Here is a 22,387-nt window from a genome sequence, read left to right as displayed (position 1 = left end):
AAGCTCCTGAATGCAAAACTATTCAGACTGAATAAAAACGCATAGCATCCTAGCAAGTTCTCTGGCTGTGCGTATGCTGCAAGTGTGTGTTACATTACAAAAGCTCTATTGTAGCACACAGTACATTTATCACCTTAACAGTTCATAGAAAGTCAATATCATGCACTCTGTCAAGTACCAAATTTTCATGCTCTCCTGGAATCGGCTTAAGTTGGAAGATAGGCTACAAGCTACATTCAGCCTACAAGATAGGCTGAATGCTGCATTTGTATAGATGTTTTCAAAGTTTCTGACATGAAGATAATCCACATTGAATTTTCATTCCTGCTATTTTTTAATCAGCGGTACAAACTGACATTAAAAATAAAATAAAATAGCATGAATAACCCAAAGCCCATTGCTGCTACTGAACAAAAAACGTTTACAGTGAAAATTCAAGCAAAAAAACAAAAACTGGCTTAAGGCACACGTTACATTTACACTAAGAGGAAGCGTAAACTGCCAAACGTTGCCGACAAGAGTGTCCTCACGGCGCTGCACCACAACTGTGGCCTCACCATGAGTGAATTAAAACACTTCTGTAAGGCTGGAACGTTTATTTCGACTACATGTGCTACATGGTACAAGACTACTAAAAAATAGGCATTACGAAACCAAAGGAATGAACGAAGTAAAAAAATAAAACGGTTGCGCAAAACTTAAAGTTGCGGACTTCAAAACAGGGCTGCACAATCGAACCACTTGCTCCGGAATGTCTCCAATTTTTCGAGAGCGGTCCGGACTTTGGGGTGCATGGTAGTGATTTTTCGAGATGACTGCCGGGTGCCCTCTTCTGGGTTCATGCCTGCAAGTTTCCTGAAAGATAAGACGTAATATTATGTTGCACAATTTTTTAGCCCATAACCAGTTTCTGCGGACATACATGTTTGTATCCTCACTAAAAGTGCAGATTCAGTAAATGCCACCATGCAAACTGAATGATTTTGATTGTCCTAAAGCTACCCATTTGCCCCTATACTGAAGCGGGGGTGGAGGTTAAAGAAGGGTATTATCTATCTCGTTGTGGTCCTGCAGGACCGAAATAGCAGATGTGAAGACCAGATGTGAATGTGCCTGAATGTGTCTTGGGTCATTTCAGATAAGATCGAACAAAGCATGGCTGTTCGACCTCTTCAATTCGCTTGAAATTTGTTTACCTCATTACCGCATGCATGTAATGTGCGGATTCATAAATATTTTCGGTGGAAATAAGTTTGGCCGACAAAAAAAATTGGAACGCACCGCGTGGACCCCGGCCGCTACCTACCCCTGCGCCGCAGCCAAATTCAGCGACGCCTACCAAAAAATATACTTATCAGGCGGGAATGGTAATTTTTATTTTTAATGTACACCTGGTGTACATTTCCCCCCACAATATCGTTGGCTAGAAAAACATATTTCTAATAAAATGACAAATCTTGCTCAGAGCGCATTTTGTTCTGTACTTTGTGAGCCAGTATTATCGTAAGTAAGGGAGCCTTCAAATTTTAGTGAGGGCTACTCCTGGCAAGCACAAATAAGGCCCGTAGATATAGCGTCTGTGCAAGCTACAGTTAAAAAGCAACTGGCGCGCAACATTGAAGAAAAAACGATAACACTCCAAGTTCAGGGGCTTATTCAAAAAAACACTTCTTCGATTTTGCTGAAATTCTCTTCAATGATCATTAAAAACATGTTGCATCATTTTCTTCCTGACGCGCCTACAGCGCGAGAACAAAGCCTCATATCGTCCAGGTCTTCACAAGGTGCTGAGACACGAAACAGTGAGAGCAATTTCCACGGAATGTGCAGCTATTTTATAATTTTTTGCACCAAAGGAAAACGATTACTCACGGAGAATTCAGAAGTGAAACTGAAATTTTTGTGTAAATTTTGGGACGAAAATAAACAATCTGCGCACCACTAAACTTGTACAGTTTGGAGAAAAAACTTGTAGGTTGAAGAAAAAACGGAACTCCAGGCTCACGCGTATTTTTTATAAAACGCTTCCAGTTTTATAAAGCTTTCCACAGATATTTTCCTCTAAACTTGCTTCTGTGAGCCCCACAAATATTGTGCGTCATTGAACACCGCGGATACAGCGCACCTTTTTTTAAGTTCTTCGGCTCTAATTTTAGAGCTTCCTCTAGATTTTGCCAATCGCGGTCACTCTTTGTCTTACATTATCAACGCTCTTTTCTTGTGCGCACTGCTGCCATGATGCGCTACATTTGGTTCATAAGATCAGCTATTTGACAAGGTGCACGCAGTCTTGTTTTTTAACTCGCCTGGAAGTAACTTTCGTTCGCCAGAATTCAGAGGTTCAACGGAAGCCCGTCCGGTCGGCAGCACACATGGCAAGTATTAAAAACGGGCATCGGCCACACACGACCCTGGCGCGGGTAACGCCTCCAGGTAGTGCGCCCCTCTTCAGTCCTTCTCCGGACACACTGGTTCAATTACTGAATTAGCGACCAAACTGGCTCACGCAAGTAAATTTAGAGGAAACTATCTGTGAAAAGCTTCATAAAACTCGAAGAAGCGTTTTTTTTAATGCGTGTGAACCTCGAGTTCCTTCATTTTTTCTTTAAGCAGTACACGTCTAGCAGTGCGCAGGCTTTATTTTCATTCCAAAATTCACATAAAATTTCAGTTTCACTTCTGAATTCTCCGAAATACTATCTATAAGTAATCGTTTGCCTTTGGTACAAAAAATGATAAAATGTCAGCACATTCGGTGGAAGTTGCTCTCACTGTTTCGTGTCTCAGAATCTTGTGAAGAACTGGCCGACCAGGCTTTTTGTCGTGTCGCGCTGTAGCGCGTCAAGAACAAAATGATGCAACATGTTTTTAATTATCGTTGAAGTACATACATACATTTCAACAATAGTGAAACCTTTTTTTAGATAAGCCTCTGAACTTGGAGTGTTTTCGTTTTTTTTAACTCGTGCGTCAGTTGCTTTTTAACCGTAGCTTGCACAGACACAATATTTACGGCCCTTATTTGTGGTTGCCAGGAGCAGCCCTCAATACAATTTGAACGCTATAGCTCCAGCACTTACTATAATACTGGCTTCCAAAGTACAGAACAAAATGGTTTCTGAGCAAGATTTGGAAGTTTATTAGAAAAATATGTTTTTCTAGCCAACCATATTTTGGGGGCGAAATGTACACCAGGCGTAGATTAAGCATAAAAATTACCATTCTCGCCTGATGTGCACATTTTTTGGTAGACGTCACTAAATTTGGCCACGGCGCAGGGGCAGGTAGCAGCCGGGGTCCACGCGGGTGCTTTCCAAATTTTTTTTTCATTCGGCCACAATTTTTTCCACCGAGAATATTTGTGAATCCGCACATTATATACATGCGGGAATGAGGTAAAAAATTTTAAGCGAATTGAAGAGGTCGACAGCCATGTTTTGTTCGATCTTATCTGAAATGACTCTCTTGTTATTGATATTGCATAACCCAAGTCATGAATTAAAAATCGGCACTCGGTGTACAGACCACCCCGTCAGACTTTCCAGACGTCAGAGTTTCTGCTATACCCAAACTTAAAGTTTGTGTTATCACTTTGGACCATCATATTGGGATTAAAGCCCAACATATAACAACCAGGTTTCCCAGTTAGTAATCCAGGTGTACACGTCTCTACAAGTGTAATTGCATGGGGTACCCTGCACAGAACTATCGTGCAGTCAGATGCCGTGTTTGCAAACACAACAACCTGTTTTGGCGACTTAAAAATGATCACTAGCTTTCGAACCAAACAATGTAGCTCCTGAATGACTTGTCCAAGTGGTATGATGCACAAGAGACGCTCTGCGTGCGTTTCTCTTGCTGGGCATGATGCAAAGTTGCCTTCACGTGACTTCTCATTTGCGCATTGCACCGAGTAAATTTCTCTTCGTTTACCAGCACGCTGTTGCGGAATTACTGTAGAGTGTTATTGTATGCTTTGCATGGTGCTGCAATAAAGCACACCAAAGATCACAGCTGACTGGCACAGCCACCGTACCAGTGTTGTTCATATCTAACGGTGGCACTATGTTCTGCGGCCAAGAATGGCTTGAACTTCATGCATAATGGTGCCCTGTGGGGTTGCTATGTTATTACATAGCTACCAAAGCTGGTTCAGGAATCAGGCTCAAGCTTTCAGTGGCAGCATAGAGTTTGTCACAAAAATATACTTCAGGGGAAACAGGTGCTTCCAATTGCATAAGCTTGAACACTTGTTACTGTGCAGTCTACTGATAACAATATAGAATCTGAAAAAATGACTTATAACCAATCATCCCAGCACATCTCGACTCTCATAACAAGATGATGCCCAACATTTTTATAGCACCTGACTCAAATTTTCCACTTGCGGTGCAAAATAAAAATTGCGCAGCATACGGTTTGAGAAATAACGCCTGCATTATATTACGGTTAACGATAGCCTGAGCGTTGGGTGTCAGTTCATTTCACTTCTGCCATGTGCGCAACATACAGATTCTGTGCATACACTGTTCACGTAGCATGACCATGTGAATACTTTCCGTCCATAATTCCGCTGCACCAAGCACGCCATTGCCAAGCACTAACGGAAACACGGACTAGTTTTTAACCCCTTCAGCATTATTTTAAAGTGTTTTAAATATGGCTTAGAAGTTGTAAATGTATGCACGAGAAAACATCTACATTTCCGTTGTCAACCTTGGTTAACCAACACACATTACGCTTGCTGCATCTCTTTTGTAGCAGGCAAACTGCATTATATGCGCACAACTTATTGGACATCTTATTGGGCAATGGTACGGGGAGTTCGAGCAGCAGTATTTCCCAGTTTAACGGAACTGTAGGCGCTTCGTAAATTTCAGCCAGTAGAATTGGTTTGGAAAGCTTGTTAAAAATCAATTGAGACTGTGAACTGCACAATGAACCAGGAAAACGTGTGAACAGTGTACCCCAGAATACATCCATAGTGTACCCTTAGCCTCTGCGATAGGGTACGTCCAATGTTCCTTAGACACAACACAGGGTAAATTTAGCCCCTTCAATAAAATTTTCTGTGAGTGGAATGAACTCAGAAAGAGCTGTAGAAGTATTCACAGCATTTTTCTGATTTTAAGTTCACCTGTGAACCTACCAAAATTCTAACCTGAATCCCAGACAATGAATTTACATTCTCACCACTACGCTTGCTGCATCGTAAAAAAATGAGCACAGAAAGGAAAAGGAGTTTTGTTGTACATAAAAAACACCTGTCAATGTCATGCATAAGCGAATTCCTGACAAAAACATGCCGCCAAACAGTTTGTGTGAATTGATAAAAAGGAACAAAATAGCACAAGTAACAGTAAAATAGCTCGAAGAAGCCAAAGAATTAGCAAAAAAAGTGTAACAAGATGTAAGAAACAGTGCATGACTGCTAGTTCTGCTACATGTAAACTGATTTGCGTAACTTTAAAAATTCTGAACCAAATGTCATGTTCCCGATTTTTTCTACCCCTTATTCCTTGAAAGAGCTGCAAGTCTGCCAACAACCACAGAGCATAACAAAGAGAAAGAGAAGCAGACTGTGGTTTTGTGCCCCCACAAAGCTCGACTGCAGGGTGAACAATCTTGCCATTCTATAAAAACATTTGGGGAAATGGACATCCACCCATAATAATCGATTGGCACCCATACCTACGCGCATAGCAGACGGCACCAAACAGCCTTGCGGCCTTGCTCACTGTTCACGGTGCATATCCACATCAAGTTTTTAAGATGCTATGATACGCACAAGAAATAAAACCAAGTTCGTGATTTCAAGTACTGAGAAGCACCTAGAGACAATACTTGATGATATGAATGAAGCCAATTGAGGACGTCACTTTTCCTGCATTACTTTTTACTTTATTATTGCTTTTTGCTTGATGTGATTCCTCCTGTTTCTTAGAATCACAACAACTGTGTACATTTTTGGCAGGCTTCACAATGTACAAAGAACGAGTTTTGGAAAAATACCTAGTACTACCTGAAATCATATTTTTACTAATTGTTGTGGCATGTGTGAGGGTGTGGCTTGGTCTGTGCATGCCAATAAGGGTGATGAAGTATTTACCTCCACAACACAGAAGAGCGACGCAATTTTCTCTTTGAAAAACAGGCACATCAGGGGAAAGAGACCGATGAGCAGCGCCCGTGGACGACTTTGTTCTCGTGCTGCCCTGTCTGTCTGAAGGAGCCACTGCAGTGATTCCTCCGTTTTGACATGGTGTCGGAAAAATGCATGAAGCAGCTCATGATCTTCCACGCTCGATTCCGAGAACAGTCCCCGCAGTCTCGTGCCAGTGAGTCTGGAAAAAGAACGAACAAAAAAGTGCCAGCACGATCATCAGCAGCCAGCAGGATGAACAAGAACTTTATTTAATGGGCAGCCGGGGCAACTATAGAGGTGGAGGATTGCGCGCTTGCATTATTGTAAAATGGACAGTTAAATGGCTATTCTTTAATGTGAAGCATAAAATGGCTGGCATGTCATTGTGTAACTGAATTGTGCTTAATTTTTCGTCATCTTTCCGTCATTACAAAAAATTTTAAATTGCAATGCCACAATTGCCCACAAACACTAACACAAGCATGAAGATTCACACTGCAAGCATCCAACAAGCGAGGTTTTGTGCAAGAAGCCTGATGGTAACAACCAGGGCTCACAGAAAACAAGCAGTGTCTGTGACACCAGTGTCGTTTGACAGCAGCACGAAGGCTTTGACAAAATGTGTAGAAAGGCTCTGAAGTTGTACTATACACCACTGCAATTAGATGAAACCAACACTTAAGGTTCACAAGCCTTATCAAGCCAGAGCCCAACATTTTATGACCAGCTGGATGAGAGATGAAGCAGCCCTAACAGTGTTAACTATCAGGTAACTAGAAGCAATTTGTATGCCATCCACTGCTAACTTTCAAAATCTGTATCAACAATTCTACCATTTTATTCTCATTAGCTGGGACAGCGTGTGCAAAAAAGCATTTTTTTGTAACGAATTCGAATATTGTTCAATCATCAGCCATACACTGCAGTGTGGCTTTACTTTGGTGCTTACATAATATACGTAATACTAATGGCAATCATGAGCTTCGGTTAGACGTAACTTTTCTGAATAAATGGGTTTTCTCAGTCCCATCAGATTGGTATTAATGAGTGTAGAAACAATTACTGCATGCACAATTCATGAAGTACCTTTCGAAGTGTGCCAGGAAGTGGTGCTGCGTAAATAGAAGGGGCCACTCTTTTTGCACATCGCTGGCCTTCGTGCCATTTGTGTTGATATTAAGCCGCACCGATGCATAGAACGTTGTGAACAGGTGTTCCTGAAGACGTAGATCCTGCTCCTCCTCTGATTTTAGGCTTTCATCCATGAGAACCTTCTTAGCCCTTTGGACCCACTACTAACTGAAAGGCAAACATGGAAGAAAATACACCAAAAAAAGCAGCTGTAGTCAAACTTCATTTGTAGCACCAAGGCACTACCGTGCACCATCGAAGCAACCACGATGGATTCCGGTATGCCCGACATAAACTTAGATACTATGCTTTCTCGGTGGAACTTAAATCGAAAAAAAAATCGCTCCGCTAATTTTGTTAAGTGGTGATTTGACTATGTCATATCACCTTCTCACAACTTTCTAGAAAATCTACTCGGAACGCGAGCTAGGCGATATATGGCTCAAGGCTTATAGCGTGCTTTGCTTCCTGGTTTCACTGTGGTGAATTCGTTTGCAAGGAACTTTTTTTTTACCTCGCACAGATACACATGGGCTGCTGCTGGGTAATACTGCCAGCGGTGCCAATAGCCACACGGCGGAACAATAGAGCGTCAATTTTGCAATGTACATCAGAAGCATGTACCGCAAATGCCAATATCGCATCAACCCTAACACCTTATTTTGAGTGCACAGATACATTTAAATTTTCTTTCTTTCCACAAACAGTGCAAGAATACAACTTCCTAAAAGACTCTGTAAAAGGATTCACTTTGGTTGTTTTGCTAACTGTGTTTTGTTTGGGTCTGTAAACCTGTTCTTGTGTGTCGAATTCTTTCCTTTTTCCTTTTCCATTTCTGCCTTACTTTAGTGCCTGTATATGTACTTTTTACTTGTACCATACGTGCCAACCTGCTTGATGCAATAAATGAAATGAAATGAATGGAGAATCGCTTTCCTGCTCGCAGAAAATTCCCTGCTCCACGCCGTGTTTAAAGGTGCAACGCCAGTCGCGCGCTAAATAAAGGCCGGAAATTCCCGGCGTCAGAAGCACGTACACGCCTCCTAACTTCATAGGTTTGTAAACGGGAAGCATTAGCATTTCAAGCGTGTTTTGCCCATGACGATGTTGAGGACAACGTATACACTTCACGTACGCTGAAAACAACCTATACACTAAAAACAACCAATTTAATCCGACTGGGAGCCATGTTATACAAGGGCATCGCAATACAGGAGGCGATGACAAGGGGTACACCTTCGTGGGGTGCTCAGATGGCGACTGCCCGGCGCTCCGCTTCCCGCCGCCCGCGAAAGCCCGAGGATCGGTTTTCAACTTCAAGCCGCGCGGCGAACATTCGTAGGCCGCAACCGCTGAATAAAGCACTGCATGTGCCTGGGGCAGCTGGTATGTATGTAATTTTATTCTGCGCTTTCGGGTGAACACATTTCTACCACGATCGGTCCGGCATTGAAACTGGCCGTCCTCCATGTCTTTTTTTTTTTTTTTGTCCAATCCTGGAGGCAATGAAATGACCTTGCGAAACACTCACTTATATTTTTGGGTTTTTTTTGCCCTCGGACAACAACGTAAAGTAAGTTGGTTTGTCCGCACGACGCAAACGCTTTGCGGGAAAGCTCTGCGCGGCACACTCCTGGCGTGCAGCGACTTTACACAAAAGCCAAAAATTGCACTGACAGCGCCACTAGAGTTATCAACTCCCTGCTTCATGTGCTAGAAACTTCTTATAATATATAAGACGCTATCTATAACTCAAAATCACTGCCGCAGAAAAGCCTTCGCCAGCCCGGCTACTACTGTTTGATGCCACACTGCGCCTCTTCGATTATCAACCTTCGACTCGCCGCGGACTCCCCGAGGAGCAATCCGGCATTCGTTTTTCCCATATATCACAATGGTTTCGAGAATCCTCGGAATACCCGTGCACTACCCGCGGCGAGGTCGAGACTGAACAGATGAGTCCCGCTATCAAGACTTTGAATAAGTGCCGCAGGTAAGCGTTCGCTCGCCCGGCGCGACGCTATCAGTGGAATATCACGCTCCCACATCGCGAACAAACAAACGCTTGCGCAGTACATTCACCATCCCCATGTCACCTCACTCTCGCTCACTCTTCTCCCCCCAAACGGCTGCCTTCAAGCATGCGGTGTAAATATGTTTTAATCGCACTTGCAAAACAGAAACCACGTTAGGCTTAAGGTAATTCGGCGCCGCATCAGCGACGCACAAGAAGCGGATAGCGCATCGTATACCTCAGTTATGAATGGCTGAATGGTACATACCGTGCAAAACGATCTTGTGTGGCGCAAAATCCATACAAAGCTGGGCTGCCAGACGCAGTCTTCGGTACTTGAAATGACGGTCGGAGTGTAGACCGCACTGACGACGCGGGAACCTACGTTGGCGGGAACCCCAGCAGGCTGCAGATCGCCGCTCCCGGCATCCGCGCCGCGATAAAGTGTCGTGTTCCGCACTGCGTGCGCGGCTCATGTGGCGATGGCGTCCGCGGAAAAATAAAGGCCGATAAAATGCGAGACGTTATTGAGACCTCGGATCAGCCGCAGTGTGTGTGACCCCTGCGTCAAAAACACTCGGGTAAAGTGCGTCTCCAGGCGTAGTTCCCCACACATATCGGATGTTGTTACGTAAATAGAAAATTTGCAGTGCTACGGTACAGTTCCTGTTACTTGGATGGAACAGCAAAGGGGGTGTAATATCGACGAACATTACATGTTCCATTGCCGTTTCCACGTAAATTGATGGGTTTTTTTAACAGTGCATCACATGGAAATTGAGTCGAAACTAAGTCGAAAGGCATGCTGTTAAGCACGCCTTTTGGAGCACCTCTTCCGGTTGAAAGCAAACGAGCCTGTCGGCTGCATATGAGTGAGGAAGCTTGCGCAGGACTTCAATCTAATTTTTTAGCCTTCATTTGGCGCATAGAGGAGCGGAGGAAACTAAACTGAAGAAGCACACGAAGTTTCCGTCCTGTTATCATCTCGCACACATGCACAGAAACATTGTATGCAAAAAAATTGCCCATCAGGACGAACGCCGTTAAGGTATAGCACTTTTTGGAGTTGACTGAAGTCATAATTTCTCAGCATATTTCTACAAAATGCGTTAATAAACAATAAACAAATGACAGAGATTTCAGTTAATCAGGGTGATATGGGAACTTCAAGGAAGCGTAATTTTAAGGATTTTTGTGGCTAAGGTACTAAAATACCTTGCGTAAAGACACAAATTTACGCAAAAGTTACACAGAATCTTGTCACTTAACAAACACAAATTCAGGTTCGCCATTTGTAGGTGTCCTCCAGGGCAAAACGGTGTCCCAAGTTCCCAAGCACGTCCTTTAATTATCACGCTCTCGTAAGCTGAATTGTAAAGCTTAAGACACTTACAACGTTCCAATAATCTCTTCTCTCGTCGCAGCTGAATCATACACAGAGAAGTTTCTCCTATTTATGTAGTAAAAGATATTGGCCCCAAAAACAGCGAAAGAAGGCTGTGAAATCGGGAAAAACCATCGCAACTTGAGGCTTCGCAACACCAGGCTTTGCAAATTACAGTGAAGGTGATGCTTGGTTGTTAAGCGCATTGTTTTAAGCAACCGAGAGAAATCATCAATGTCATACGACCGCTTTGCAATTATTGGGGAAATTCGGTTTGTGGAGTTCCCCTTATTTTATACCCTTGCATTTGCGGTTTCTTCCTATTCTGAGTATTTTCCATCTTACTTCCTCCGCGTCCCCTGTGTCTTGCTCATAATCTTCTGTCCCATCTTTCTCATCTCCGATCCGTCGTTTGAATCATGATTGATTCATTATGAGGTTTACCGCGCCGACGCTACACAGGCGATGAGGCGCGCCGTAGTGGAGGGCTTCGGATTAATTTTGGCCATCTGGTAATCGTTAAAGGAGTAGTGACACGAAATTTTAAAGCTGCGATAACTATGTAAAATGCTTCCTTTTTATCAGGGGGACTGCCGCCAGGGGGCTATGGAGTCATAAGCTGCTCCACACGAGCTCTCGCTTTTGCGACTTTTCATGCGGAAAAAGGCCATTCACCTTTCCCAGTTGTGCATCAAGAACACCGGCAAGTCACAAGGAATCTCCCGTTGCCACGTTTGCCGCGGTGAGTGCATTTTACGCCAAGATTTCAAGCAGTTAAAATATCGCATCAGGCTAAGCCTCACGAGAGCAACGTTCCAAGGCCGGCGGAGGAGAGCGCCTCGAGGAGCCAGTGGCACATGCCCGCACCACGCGCATGAGCAGCAGCACGAGCTGTCCTCGGCAAGCTGCGGCTGGACAAGAGCTCCACGAGCCGGTCCAGCCGCAGCTGCTCGTCGCTGACGCAAGCTCCCACTACCCCACGATGAACCCAGCACCCGACGCGGCGATGCACGCGCAAAGCAAGGAACAAAACGAGGAAGACAACGCTATGCACACCGACTCCACCGAAGAAAGCGGCTCGCCAGCGAAGTGGACATACGATGAAAATAGCGGCAGAACAATCGATTTGCAGCATCAATGGAAAGTGACCGAAAGGAAACGAAACAAGACCGCCGCCACTCATGGAGCACCACCAGCCGCACAACCCACCTCCCAGCACTCGGCCCCGGAGACGGCGCAGCAGAAACGTTCCCGGATGCCACCATTTCCCGTAGACGACACGAAAATCATTTATCGCCCACAAGCCGGCCTTCAACTCTCAAAATGGTCCCTCGCAGAAATTACTAACGCCATCGGAAGAGCAAGCAAAATCATGCAGAAGGAATTCTACGACAATGTTCGCATTCAAGTGCAGCGCATCGAAAACCTCGTCATTGCAAGTACTCCAAGGAAAGATCTGGCTTTCGACTTTCTGGGAGAAATCAGCAGCATACAACTAGGACGAGACATATTCACCGTGCGAGCCCATGTGAAAACACCAGAATGGATCAGCAGGGGAGTCATCAGCGGCGTTCCACCGAATACCAGTCCCGGAGAACTCATGGACGGACTCCGCGTGCCAGAGAGATATACGGTTGTTGCAGCCCAAATGCTGGGAAAATCGTCTGCAGCCGTGATCTACTTTAACGGCCCCCATGTACCGTTCAACGTGACATATCAGAGTGGGGACTATCGTTGCCGGCCCTATCGCAAGACAGTACAGTACTGCCGTTCCTGCGGGGAGCTGGGTCACCGTCAAGACATATGCCCGCATCCAGCTCAAAACTTCTGCCACAAATGCGGCCAGACAAATCAACCACCTGACCACGAGTGCCGGCCTTACTGCAAAATCTGCAAACAACCGCATGAGACGGCAGGAACAGACTGCAGGCAGAAACTGAAGCCAGGACCACCCCCCCCCCCCACAAGGTTCGGCAGCAATGGGAAGTAAAGAACCAAGATCCACGGAGCGGATGGCGGCCCCGCACAGAAGACTTCCCGGATCTACAAGCAGCCAACAGCACCACTTCAAATAGCAGCAATAACAACGCACAGAGAAGAAGCAGAGACAGATCCAGATCGCATTCGCAATCTCGATCCGGCTCGCGAGCTCCATCCCAAAAGAGAGTAAGCTACGCCAATGTGGCAAGCGAATCTGGAAGAAGCTCCGAAGACGAAGCTGCCATCAAAGCCTTTGAGATGAAAATCCAAAGCGAGCAAACACTCATTGATAAGCTGCTCCAGCGCTGTCGAGAGCAAGAAGCTGCTAAACGCCCTCCACAACAAGTGCTACTCACAGAGGAGCGAGTCATTCAGCTAACTGAAGACAGAATAGCCGCACTTGAACAGAGGATCATGGCAAACATACAGCAGGTCGTCGCGGCAGAAATCCAGAAAGCCATAGCGCCTTTTGCGGAGCAAGCATCCCACAACACGGTAATCATGGACAACTTCGTCGCATACGCCAGGAAGAACTACATCACCAAAACGACGCTCGACTCAATCCTCAGCCCTATAGTTGCGGCGCGGAAAAAGGCACGAAAAGATAGCCATGACGCTTCCCGTTCTTGCTCATTAAGTCGAGAAGAGCTCTCTGACATTGAATCTATCGAAGATGGCAGTCCAAACTAACGGCACCACAGACGTCTTTCAAACCAAAATCTGACAATGGAACTGTAGATCTATCAAGCGCAAAATCTCTAACCTCCTAGAACTCACTAAACAAGATGAACCAGATGCGATAGCCCTCCAGGAAACGTACAGCACTAACATTCGCCATCAAGGATACAACGCCTTCAGCAGAACAGAGCGCACCGCAGTCCTGACTAAAAAGACCCTTACCGCCCAATTGCACGAAATCATGGACACCAACGTGGACCATACACTTGTCGAAATCTTACCTGGCAGAAAGACTCAGCAAAGTCTCTTCATTTTAAGCGTATACAGCCCCCCTCGAGACCAACTGGCGAACTTCGAGCAATTTATAAGGAAAATCAGGAACATCACGAAAGGGCACAAAGTCGTGATCGCGGGTGATTTTAATGCTCCTCACACGGTGTGGGGGTACCCGTCAACAACCAGGAAAGGGACCCGCATACATGACGCCGCCCAATCTCACAATTTAAGTCTCTGGAACGATCCGCTGCAACCAACCCGAGTAGGCAACAGCGTCTCCAGAGACACTAATCCTGACCTCACCTTTACCCACGGCATCCACCAGGCAGAGTGGACCCGACTGGAGGAGACGTTAGGAAGTGATCATCACATCCTACAACTCGAGATAAGCCACCGAAAAAGAACCATTCGGTCCGGGACAGCAAAGATCACAGATTGGAAAGCCTTCCGTACCGACGTCAATCCTGGAAACATCGAAGAAATTGACAAATGGCTTTCTAAGATACTTGAAAAAGCGGAGGAGCACACAAAAATAATTAAACTGAACACAGATATTCCCGCTGTTGACCTTCACCTTTCCCACCTTTGGGAAGCAAGAAGAAGCCTCCTCAAACGGTGGAAAAGACAAAAGCACAACAGAAAACTCAAGCTGAAAATCGTAGCCATCACTAAGATAGCCGAAGAATATGGCGCCCTCCTCTACCGGCAAAATTGGGACAAGGCATGTGACCAACTTCAGGGCACCCTCAGCACAAAAAGGACCTGGCATATTTTACGAGGCCTTCTGGCGACTACACGGACAAAAATGCAGCAAAAGCAAGACCTTCAAAAATCGTCCATTCATACGCAGGAACCCAACAAGACATACTAGATGAGATTAAACGCAATTTTGCCGGTGACAACCCATCGAGACCGACAAGTACTGATCCGTACCGTGGCCAACATAACCCCGACCTCGATAGACCCTTCACAAAAGCTGAAATGGAGGCAGCCCTGGCCAAACTCACAAGGAATACTTCACCCGGCAAAGACAAGATTACCAATAAGCTCCTCCGTAACCTACCTCCAAACGCAACAGAAGCGCTCCTAGAGTATTTTAACGTATGTTGGGAAACAGGCGAACTACCGGCAACGTGGAAGCACTCGGATGTGACAATGATTCCTAAGCCAAACAAGCCTCTACGTATTGAGAATCTTCGCCCTATATCACTGACTTCCTGCGCGGGTAAACTTCTTGAGCACATGGTCCACGATCGGCTCACGCCATATCTCGAGGACAACGGGTACATACCGGACACAATGTTTGGGTTCCGACAGCATCTGTCTACCCAAGATATCCTTCTGCTTCTGAAGGAGGACATCATAGACCGCTTGGATCGCCATCACAAGTCCTGTATACTTGCTATCGACGTCAAGGGCGCTTGTGACAATGTCAAGCATGAAAAGATCCTCGAAAATCTGCAAAGTACTAATTGCGGCCCTAAAGCTTACAATTATGTTCAAAACTTTCTCACGAATCGCACGGCAACGGTGGGCATCGGCAACCTTCGAGCCGCAAAATTCCCCCTACCAAACAAAGGCACGCCTCAAGGTTCAGAGGTCTCCCCGCTGCTTTTTGACATCGCCATGCTGCACCTGCCAAAGAAACTTCAAACTATCGAAGGACTGAGGCATGCTCTTTACGCAGACGACCTCACGCTGTGGATGAGAGCGCCTACAACTGGAAGACAACAGGATGCCCTGCAGGAGGCTATCGACGTGATAGTAAAGTACTTGGACTCTTGCGGTCTCCAGTGTGCTCCGGAGAAGTCCGAACTTCTCGTGCTGAAGGCTCGAACTCGAGGACGACCACCTAAACTTCTTGAACCGGATCCCAGCGTCACTCTTTATGGAGTGGAAATTCCCAGGGTCAACTCCCTTCGTGTACTAGGTCTGACCATACACAAGGATGGATCGGGTGCAGCTCATCTTCCCAAGCTACAACAAACGGTGACACAAGTCACCCACCTCGTTAAAAGAATCGCGAATCAACGAAGGGGGCTCAAAGAACAAGACACCTTGCGAATCATTCAAGCATTAATAACCAGTAGGATCACGTATGGCACCCCATACTTAGCCTTAAAAAACGCTGAAATAAACAAATTGGACATAATTATTAGGAAAGCAACCAAGACTGCTCTAGGCCTTCCTTTCATGGCATCCACCGAAAAGCTCCTTAAATTAGGCGTACATAATACGTGGGAAGAGATGGTCGAAGCCCACAAAGCCAGCCAACGCGAACGCCTCAAGCTCACTCCTACAGGCAGAGCAGTACTCCGTTTCCTCAATTACAGTGAAACCTACATCGCGGACACCGACCAAAAGGCGAGACTACCATCGGAACTCCGAGAGACAATCTGTATAGCACGCATACCACGTAACATGCATCCCACTTACCACAAAGAAAGAAGACAGGCAAGATCGAAGGCACTCCTCCGAAAATATGAAAAGGATCCTAACACCAGATACACAGACGCTGCTCGATATCCAGACCACACTGCTTTCGCAATAAGCGTCACGGACCCACGAGGCAGGGAATTGACGTCGGCAACAATACCGGCTCGTAACCCCGAAACTGCAGAAGAAGCAGCCATCGCCTTGGCAATGACGACCTGCAGCGACAGAGCATTGATATTCACCGACTCCCAAGCGGCATGTCGGAACTTCCAGAAAGGACGCGTGTCCGCGACGGCTCTTAATATCTTAAAGACGCGCCCCCAACTTCCTGACACCTACGTCACCTGGATCCCGGGGCATGAAGGGATGGCGGGAAACGAAGCAGCGCACGCTGCAGCCCGAGAGCACACCAGCCGGGCCTTCCTGCCACCCAACATCCGTGCTGCAACGGGTGCAGCAGACGTACCCATCACCTACAGGGCCATACTTCAGCACTACCGACTTGAGCGGAGGAGATATCCCCCACCACACCCCGACCTCACCAAGGAAGAGAGCGTAATCTTTCGTCGGCTCCAAACAAACACGTACACACACGGAATAATCATGAACCGCATCTACCCCACGCAATTTTCATATCTCTGCCCTTACTGCGACATACCCGACACCTTGGCACACATGATCCTGGAGTGCCCTTGCGATGACCGCCGTCCAGACCCACCTGTGGATAGCCGAGCATCCTCAACAACCCTGACTGCCGCACCACAAGATATTGCAAGCGCCCTTACCACCGGTGACCACGACATCGCTGAAAAGTGGGAGGCACTGCTCGTCTACGACGATCCGGAGAACCAGAAGAATCTGGTGAACCGGGCGAAGACGGCAGCCACCGCCAAAGGTTTCCTGGACTGAGGAGACCTACCACCTCGGACCGGCAAGGATCAAGTCCTGGCTAGTCTTTTCAGCAAATAAACGTTTATTTCTCTCTCTCTCTCTCCTTTTTATCAGGAGATATCTCCCAGCAAGTATCCACAGTAACCATTCAGTTTAACATTTTTTAAATCCTTTTTAATCTCTGCCCGCACAAGAAAGCGGGCTAGCATGACATCATCTGCTACTTGCCCTAAACTACCGACGTCGGGGCTCCAGTGACGTAGCCGACTCGCAGGCTGCGGTTCGCGCGCCCTGCTACATCGTGTGTGCACGTCATGATTTTGTGACTGACGTCATACTTCCCGGGTTCGCGGGGATGGTGAAGGCCTCAGCCAGTCTGGGCGAGCGCATGCGCTCGCTCACACGTGCGTCCTGACCGGCAGCGGTGCGATAAGAATGTTGACGTCAGGTGCTACCTTCTGTCATGGCGGCCGCTCGGCGTTCGTTTTGTGGGAACCGAAACTGACACGAATAAACGACGCCGTAATGATTGTTTACGCTGCGATCGGCCGTCTAATGTGCCACTCTATGATTAGTGGGCTCATAGGCACCCATTGCAGGGAAATAACGTACCACAATAATTTCGTGTCAGTACTCCTTTAACGTGCGCCGAAGTCGGGAACACACGGGCGTTTTTGCTTTTCGTCTCCATCACAAAAGCGGCCGCCGTGGCCGGGAATCGAAACCGCATCCTTGAGCTCAGCCGCAGCGTTTGAATCTGAAAGTTGCTAGTGCTTTGAGAATATTATGTAATACACGACCCGCCCCGCTCCGTGCGCTAACTGTTTTTCCCTTTTCGTCTGCGTGTGTATGGAAGTAGCAGAAATGTAAGCTTTCGGGTCATACACTACTGGCCACATTAAACGAATCTCGCAAACACCGAAATGTCATGGCGGCGAACTGGTCGCAGCAGTATTCACAGTCACCCGTGTGCATGCTGCTAGGTAGCGTTTAATTTCTCGCTACTGTTTTCGCGTGGGATCACTCCCGAGGTCGTTCGCCTCCATCCGTCCCAATTGTGGGAAGCCGTCAGGCTGTCTGCACCGCATGCATGGCTGAAAGCTGCGTTCGATTTTCCTGATTCGTATCGGCGTCTCGGGGCGATAGTCCGCGGAGCGCTCGTATGGGCTCGTGCGTCCCGTCTCTACCCAATCTGCTCACATTCATCTGTCCCATCTTCCCCATCTCCGACCCGGGGTGTGGATCTGGAAATTACTTGAGTTTTTATAGCGTTTAGCTACACTGCCCGAGGTTTAGCAGTTTAGCGTAGCTCCTGGAGAGCCGTGCGCGAGAAACAGTGACGTCTCACGGCGCACAGAACGTTGCTCGCTGCCCGGCGTTTCTCACACACCCCACGCGCCCAGCGTCTTCGCCGACCTCCGTTCCGCACGTGGCGGCCCAGTCCACTTGATGATCATGCGAGGGGTGGCCGGGTGTGGAACCGATGGATCGTGCGTCGACGCAACACCGGCGTGCGCCTGTGGAACCAGCTTAGCTCTGGGGTGATCGGTGACGCTGCGCCGGAGCCGCTTGATAAATACGCACACTCTTAATAAAAAAGGTCGTAAAAAGGTAGTAACGGCCGTATTTACTAACTCCTTACGAACCTTACTACCCCGCGGTTTTGTACGTAGGCTCTGGCACTAACAACTGCATGGTTAGTAAATTAACTGAGTGTAGGAAGTGGTAGCACTAGATTTAGGTCGTGCTTATGACTAGGTTGTGCATGGCCAGTTAGTAAACGCATGTAGCTCAGAAGAGTGCTATCGCTGGGACTTTACTAGTTGGGGTAGTGGTGCTTACTGCCTGCTTCGGTTAGTAACCCTGACTAGGGCGGCATTTACTACCTCCAGTTACTAAGTACCTAGTGTATACTGGGACAAGTAACTTGTTAGTAATCCATTAGTGAATGCTCCGACCTTTTTTTTAAGAGTGCATGTGTCGCAAAATGCGTATACCGCGTGCATGTCATCGAAGCAGCAGTAAGCGTAATAATCAGGCTAATCCTAAACAACCAGGACAGCTAAGAATAACCAGCTGAACCTTAGCTCACGCTACGTATATCATGGCATAGCCGAGCTAAGCCAGTGCTAATTCTTAGATTCACAGTTCATTTTGAAATGGTCTTGCTTTCTGCACTAACTGTTTTGTTCTTTGTTTCATGTCTGCGTGTGTCTGAAAGGAAGACAAATGTGCGGTTCGGCTCCACATTAGTGGGTGCCCTAAACAAACCATGCCAGCAAGGAAGAATCATGCCGGCCACAGCCACGGTGGCTCGATGGCGAAGCCGCTCTGCTTCTGAGCCAAAGAGCGCTGATTTCATTCTCGGCTGCGACGGCAGGTTTTAAGATGGAGGTGAAAATAGAAAATGCTCATGTGTCGAGATTTCGGTGCACGTTAAACATCCCCATGTGGTCGAAATTAATAAGGAGCCCTCCATTACAATGCCTCTTGTAGCCTAGGTGTGGCTCCGGCGCGTTAAACACCCAAAATTTTGAATTTGGATTATCCTGCAGCGAAAATTGTAGCCGCAGTCTTTCAATGTCACCCATGTGCATGCTGTGAGACAGCGTTTGGTTTCGTGCTACCTTCCTAATTTTGCTTTTTTCTTTTTATGCCTGTGGCGTTCGTTTTCACTTGTTCCGGAGTAGAATGTATTCAAGAGGCAACTACAAATAAAAAATTGCCGCCGTTATGACTTCTCCTTTTCTTTTATGCACATGTAGTTCGAAGCGGTCTTTAAAGTGAAAACCTATCTGGGACAGAATGTACTTTCAATCTGTATCTAAGCACTTCGGGGAGAAAAGTAAAACAAAGTGCTCCATTTTATCTTGTTCAGAGGCCCCGAGAAACAGTGTTGCTAAAGGCAAAGTGTAGCATACAAAGACGCACTTGAGCATTCTTTTAGTGACAATGTGTCGTAATGCGGTAGTATTCTCGCGAAATCCTTACCGCGATATTATAGTGTCTGCCTTTCTTTCTTTCTTTCTTTCTTTCTTTCTTTCTTTCTTTCTTTCTTTCTTTCTTTGTATTGTAATTTCTCGCTTTCACGGTAATTCGGAGAAACCCGCCCAGCATTGCCGTCTCCGTCAAGAAAGCCGAGGCTGACTTTCCTCGTTCCTATTTGTCGCATTCGCCGTCCTGACCAGTACCACGGCTCCTGGGGCGGCAAATGTGATGCTTATTTAGCGAGTTTCTATTTCCGTATTCGGTTCCCACTTTCAGGAAGATATGGGTAATGAAGAAAAAATAGGAGACGGCATTAATATCACACAAGTCTCGTCTTAACTTTCGCAAAAGTTACTTCTTCCTAAAGTAGTAAGTATATGACCCCGGAAAAGGGTCACTGCGCCAAGAACTATTCAGAAATTAATTTCTCGAGTTCGTTGAAGGCGAATGGAAACGAGCCGAGAAAAAGATAGAGGAGAGAAAAACTTCATTTCGCTCGGGTCCGCCGAATGAAATCGGCCTTCTGCGTAAGACCCTTCCACTATGTTGTTTAATACCCAGGCGGCGGGAAAAGTCGGATGTCTCAGGAGAGGATAGGGAGAGGGATTTGATTTGGTGGTATTTAGCGCGTTGTGCTTTAGTGCACTCCAAATATGTGTGCTTGACTGGTGGGTCATCTCCACAGACATGGCGAGGCGAGACGGCGCAGACTGCTCGCAAGAAGAGCTCCACGGGTGTTCTGCACCGAGGGTAGTCCTCGAGATGGCTTTACGCGGCGGCCGCTTCATTATTTGGCTCGGAAAGCGGCTGATGCCATTACGTAGAAACCAATGTTTCTAAACAAAGCAGAAGAGCTGCATGCAAATATGGAAGCACCGAAGCGCGCTGGCGTTGACTGTCGTCTCGCACCCGCTTTTTTTGAAATCATATCTATGTATTACGTCGGGTACGCATGAGGATGAATGTACAGCCCTCAGAACTAGCGTATTTCGCGTTTTTAGTGATGCAACCGAGTGTAAGCGGGATATCAAGACACCCGTGTGCCTGCCACCAGTTCCACCCGCATCGACTACACCATTTGCTGATTGGCGCATGCGCCTACTCACGTCACTGAAGTGCGCAGGTACTTAAAGGTGCTGTACACTCTGACAAGACTACCAAAAGTTATCACACCGGAAAAAATCGCCTACGTGATTTCGAGATGCAATGGCTCGCTTTTCGCTTCCGTTTGCGGAATCCTGTGCGGAGTCGTGTTTTCCATCTTGAGTGGCCACTTTACGTTCTTGTGCTAAGGGGACGATCTCTAAAGCATACACAATGTTTGCGAGGATGTTTACTCACTACTTTATACATGGCATTCAATGACTTTGCCCGCATAACTTGTACTGACCAAGTTTGTTGTTGTTGTTGTTGTTGTTGTTGTTGCTGCTGCTGTTGTTGTTTGTTTGTTTGTTTATTTGTTTGTTTGTTTCACGTCCTAAGGTCCATCCACAAAAGCGACCGCTACTGTTCCGCCGAGCTTCCTTCCTAGGCATCTCAGATAAGACACGCCGTGCGTCTACATCGGCAGAGGCTCTTGTTGCAACCACAGCCCGCTTTGCTCCCTTGTTAGGCACCAGCGTGGCTTCTCAAAGCGGTCCTTTGCTTTTGTTAAGGAATGGTCCTTTGTACTCCGGTTGTAACCTGTTCCTTTGGACTAACAACCTACTGTCCTGCGGCTGAGCCCACTACATTCTCTTTCAATACGGTCATCTTCGTACCTCGCTTCGTCTTGTTACTCCCTAACAAGGTTGTCTCCTCCGGCACTGTTTGTTCTCGGGGACCAAAATCTGAATGCAATGCTTGATCCATGATCTTGGCATTCTCATTGTTTATATAGCTTGTACATGGCACGCAAAATCGTGAGTTCGCCTCCAGGCAGCGGGGGCTGTAACTAGATAGAGACATAAGTTCTTATGCACCAGTATGTACGAGATATTTGCTGATGTTACAGATATTGAAGCAGCCAAAATAACCTGTTTAGGCCGTACCTTACACGCCTACCCTTTCTCGGCGTGTTGAACCACGAAATAAATTACAGAGCACACGACGCCTTCTACACAACGGGCATGAGTACGACAGGCACCGGGAAAATACACGCGTGCAGGCATGAATCAAGGGGCATGTTTTTTTTCTTCTCTTGTGTCCTTTTTGTGCCTTTCCACAAACATAGCACGATGACACACCGTCATCTCGCCTTAGAACAACCTGCCTAGAACTTAGCAGCGGGTTGCATGGAGCAGGCGGTCCACCGAAAAGAAGGAAAAAAAAGTTTACTGATTCTTTTTTTCTGGGCATTCATTTATTCCAATGGATCGTTCAGCACCAAATATTTCGAAATAAGACTATGCCTCTGGGAGTCAGCGAGCGATCGCCATGTACATATAAATGAATAACTACAAGGAAACTCTGCAAAACGTCGCCC

At 46.6% G+C, this 22,387-nt stretch overlaps 1 protein-coding gene and 1 long non-coding RNA gene across 2 annotated transcripts; one reads left to right on the top strand and one right to left on the bottom strand.

The window, feature by feature from the left end:
• Positions 1-627: 627 nt before the first annotated feature.
• Positions 628-8,114, bottom strand: LOC144151804 (uncharacterized). The gene is made up of 3 exons (XR_013318975.1): positions 7,232-8,114; positions 6,110-6,344; positions 628-855 (listed from the first exon to the last, which is right to left on the bottom strand). It is a non-coding gene; the product is annotated as an uncharacterized LOC144151804 (long non-coding RNA).
• Positions 8,115-15,312: 7,198 nt separating this feature from the next.
• LOC144152554 (uncharacterized) lies at positions 15,313-21,008 on the top strand. Its single transcript, XM_077683852.1, has 2 exons — positions 15,313-16,856; positions 20,978-21,008. Exons 1-2 carry the CDS (start codon positions 15,313-15,315, stop codon positions 21,006-21,008), a joined length of 1,575 nt encoding a protein of 524 aa, XP_077539978.1.
• The last annotated feature ends 1,379 nt before the right edge of the window (positions 21,009-22,387 follow it).

The sequence above is a fragment of the Haemaphysalis longicornis genome, unplaced genomic scaffold (genome assembly GCF_048455015.1).
Source record: "Haemaphysalis longicornis isolate Haplotype H1 unplaced genomic scaffold, Haemaphysalis longicornis Haplotype H1 scaffold_9, whole genome shotgun sequence".
NCBI classification, from domain to species: domain Eukaryota; kingdom Metazoa; phylum Arthropoda; class Arachnida; order Ixodida; family Ixodidae; genus Haemaphysalis; species Haemaphysalis longicornis.
Note: the sequence above shows the minus strand (reverse complement) of the source record. Positions and strands in the feature narration are given on the sequence as shown.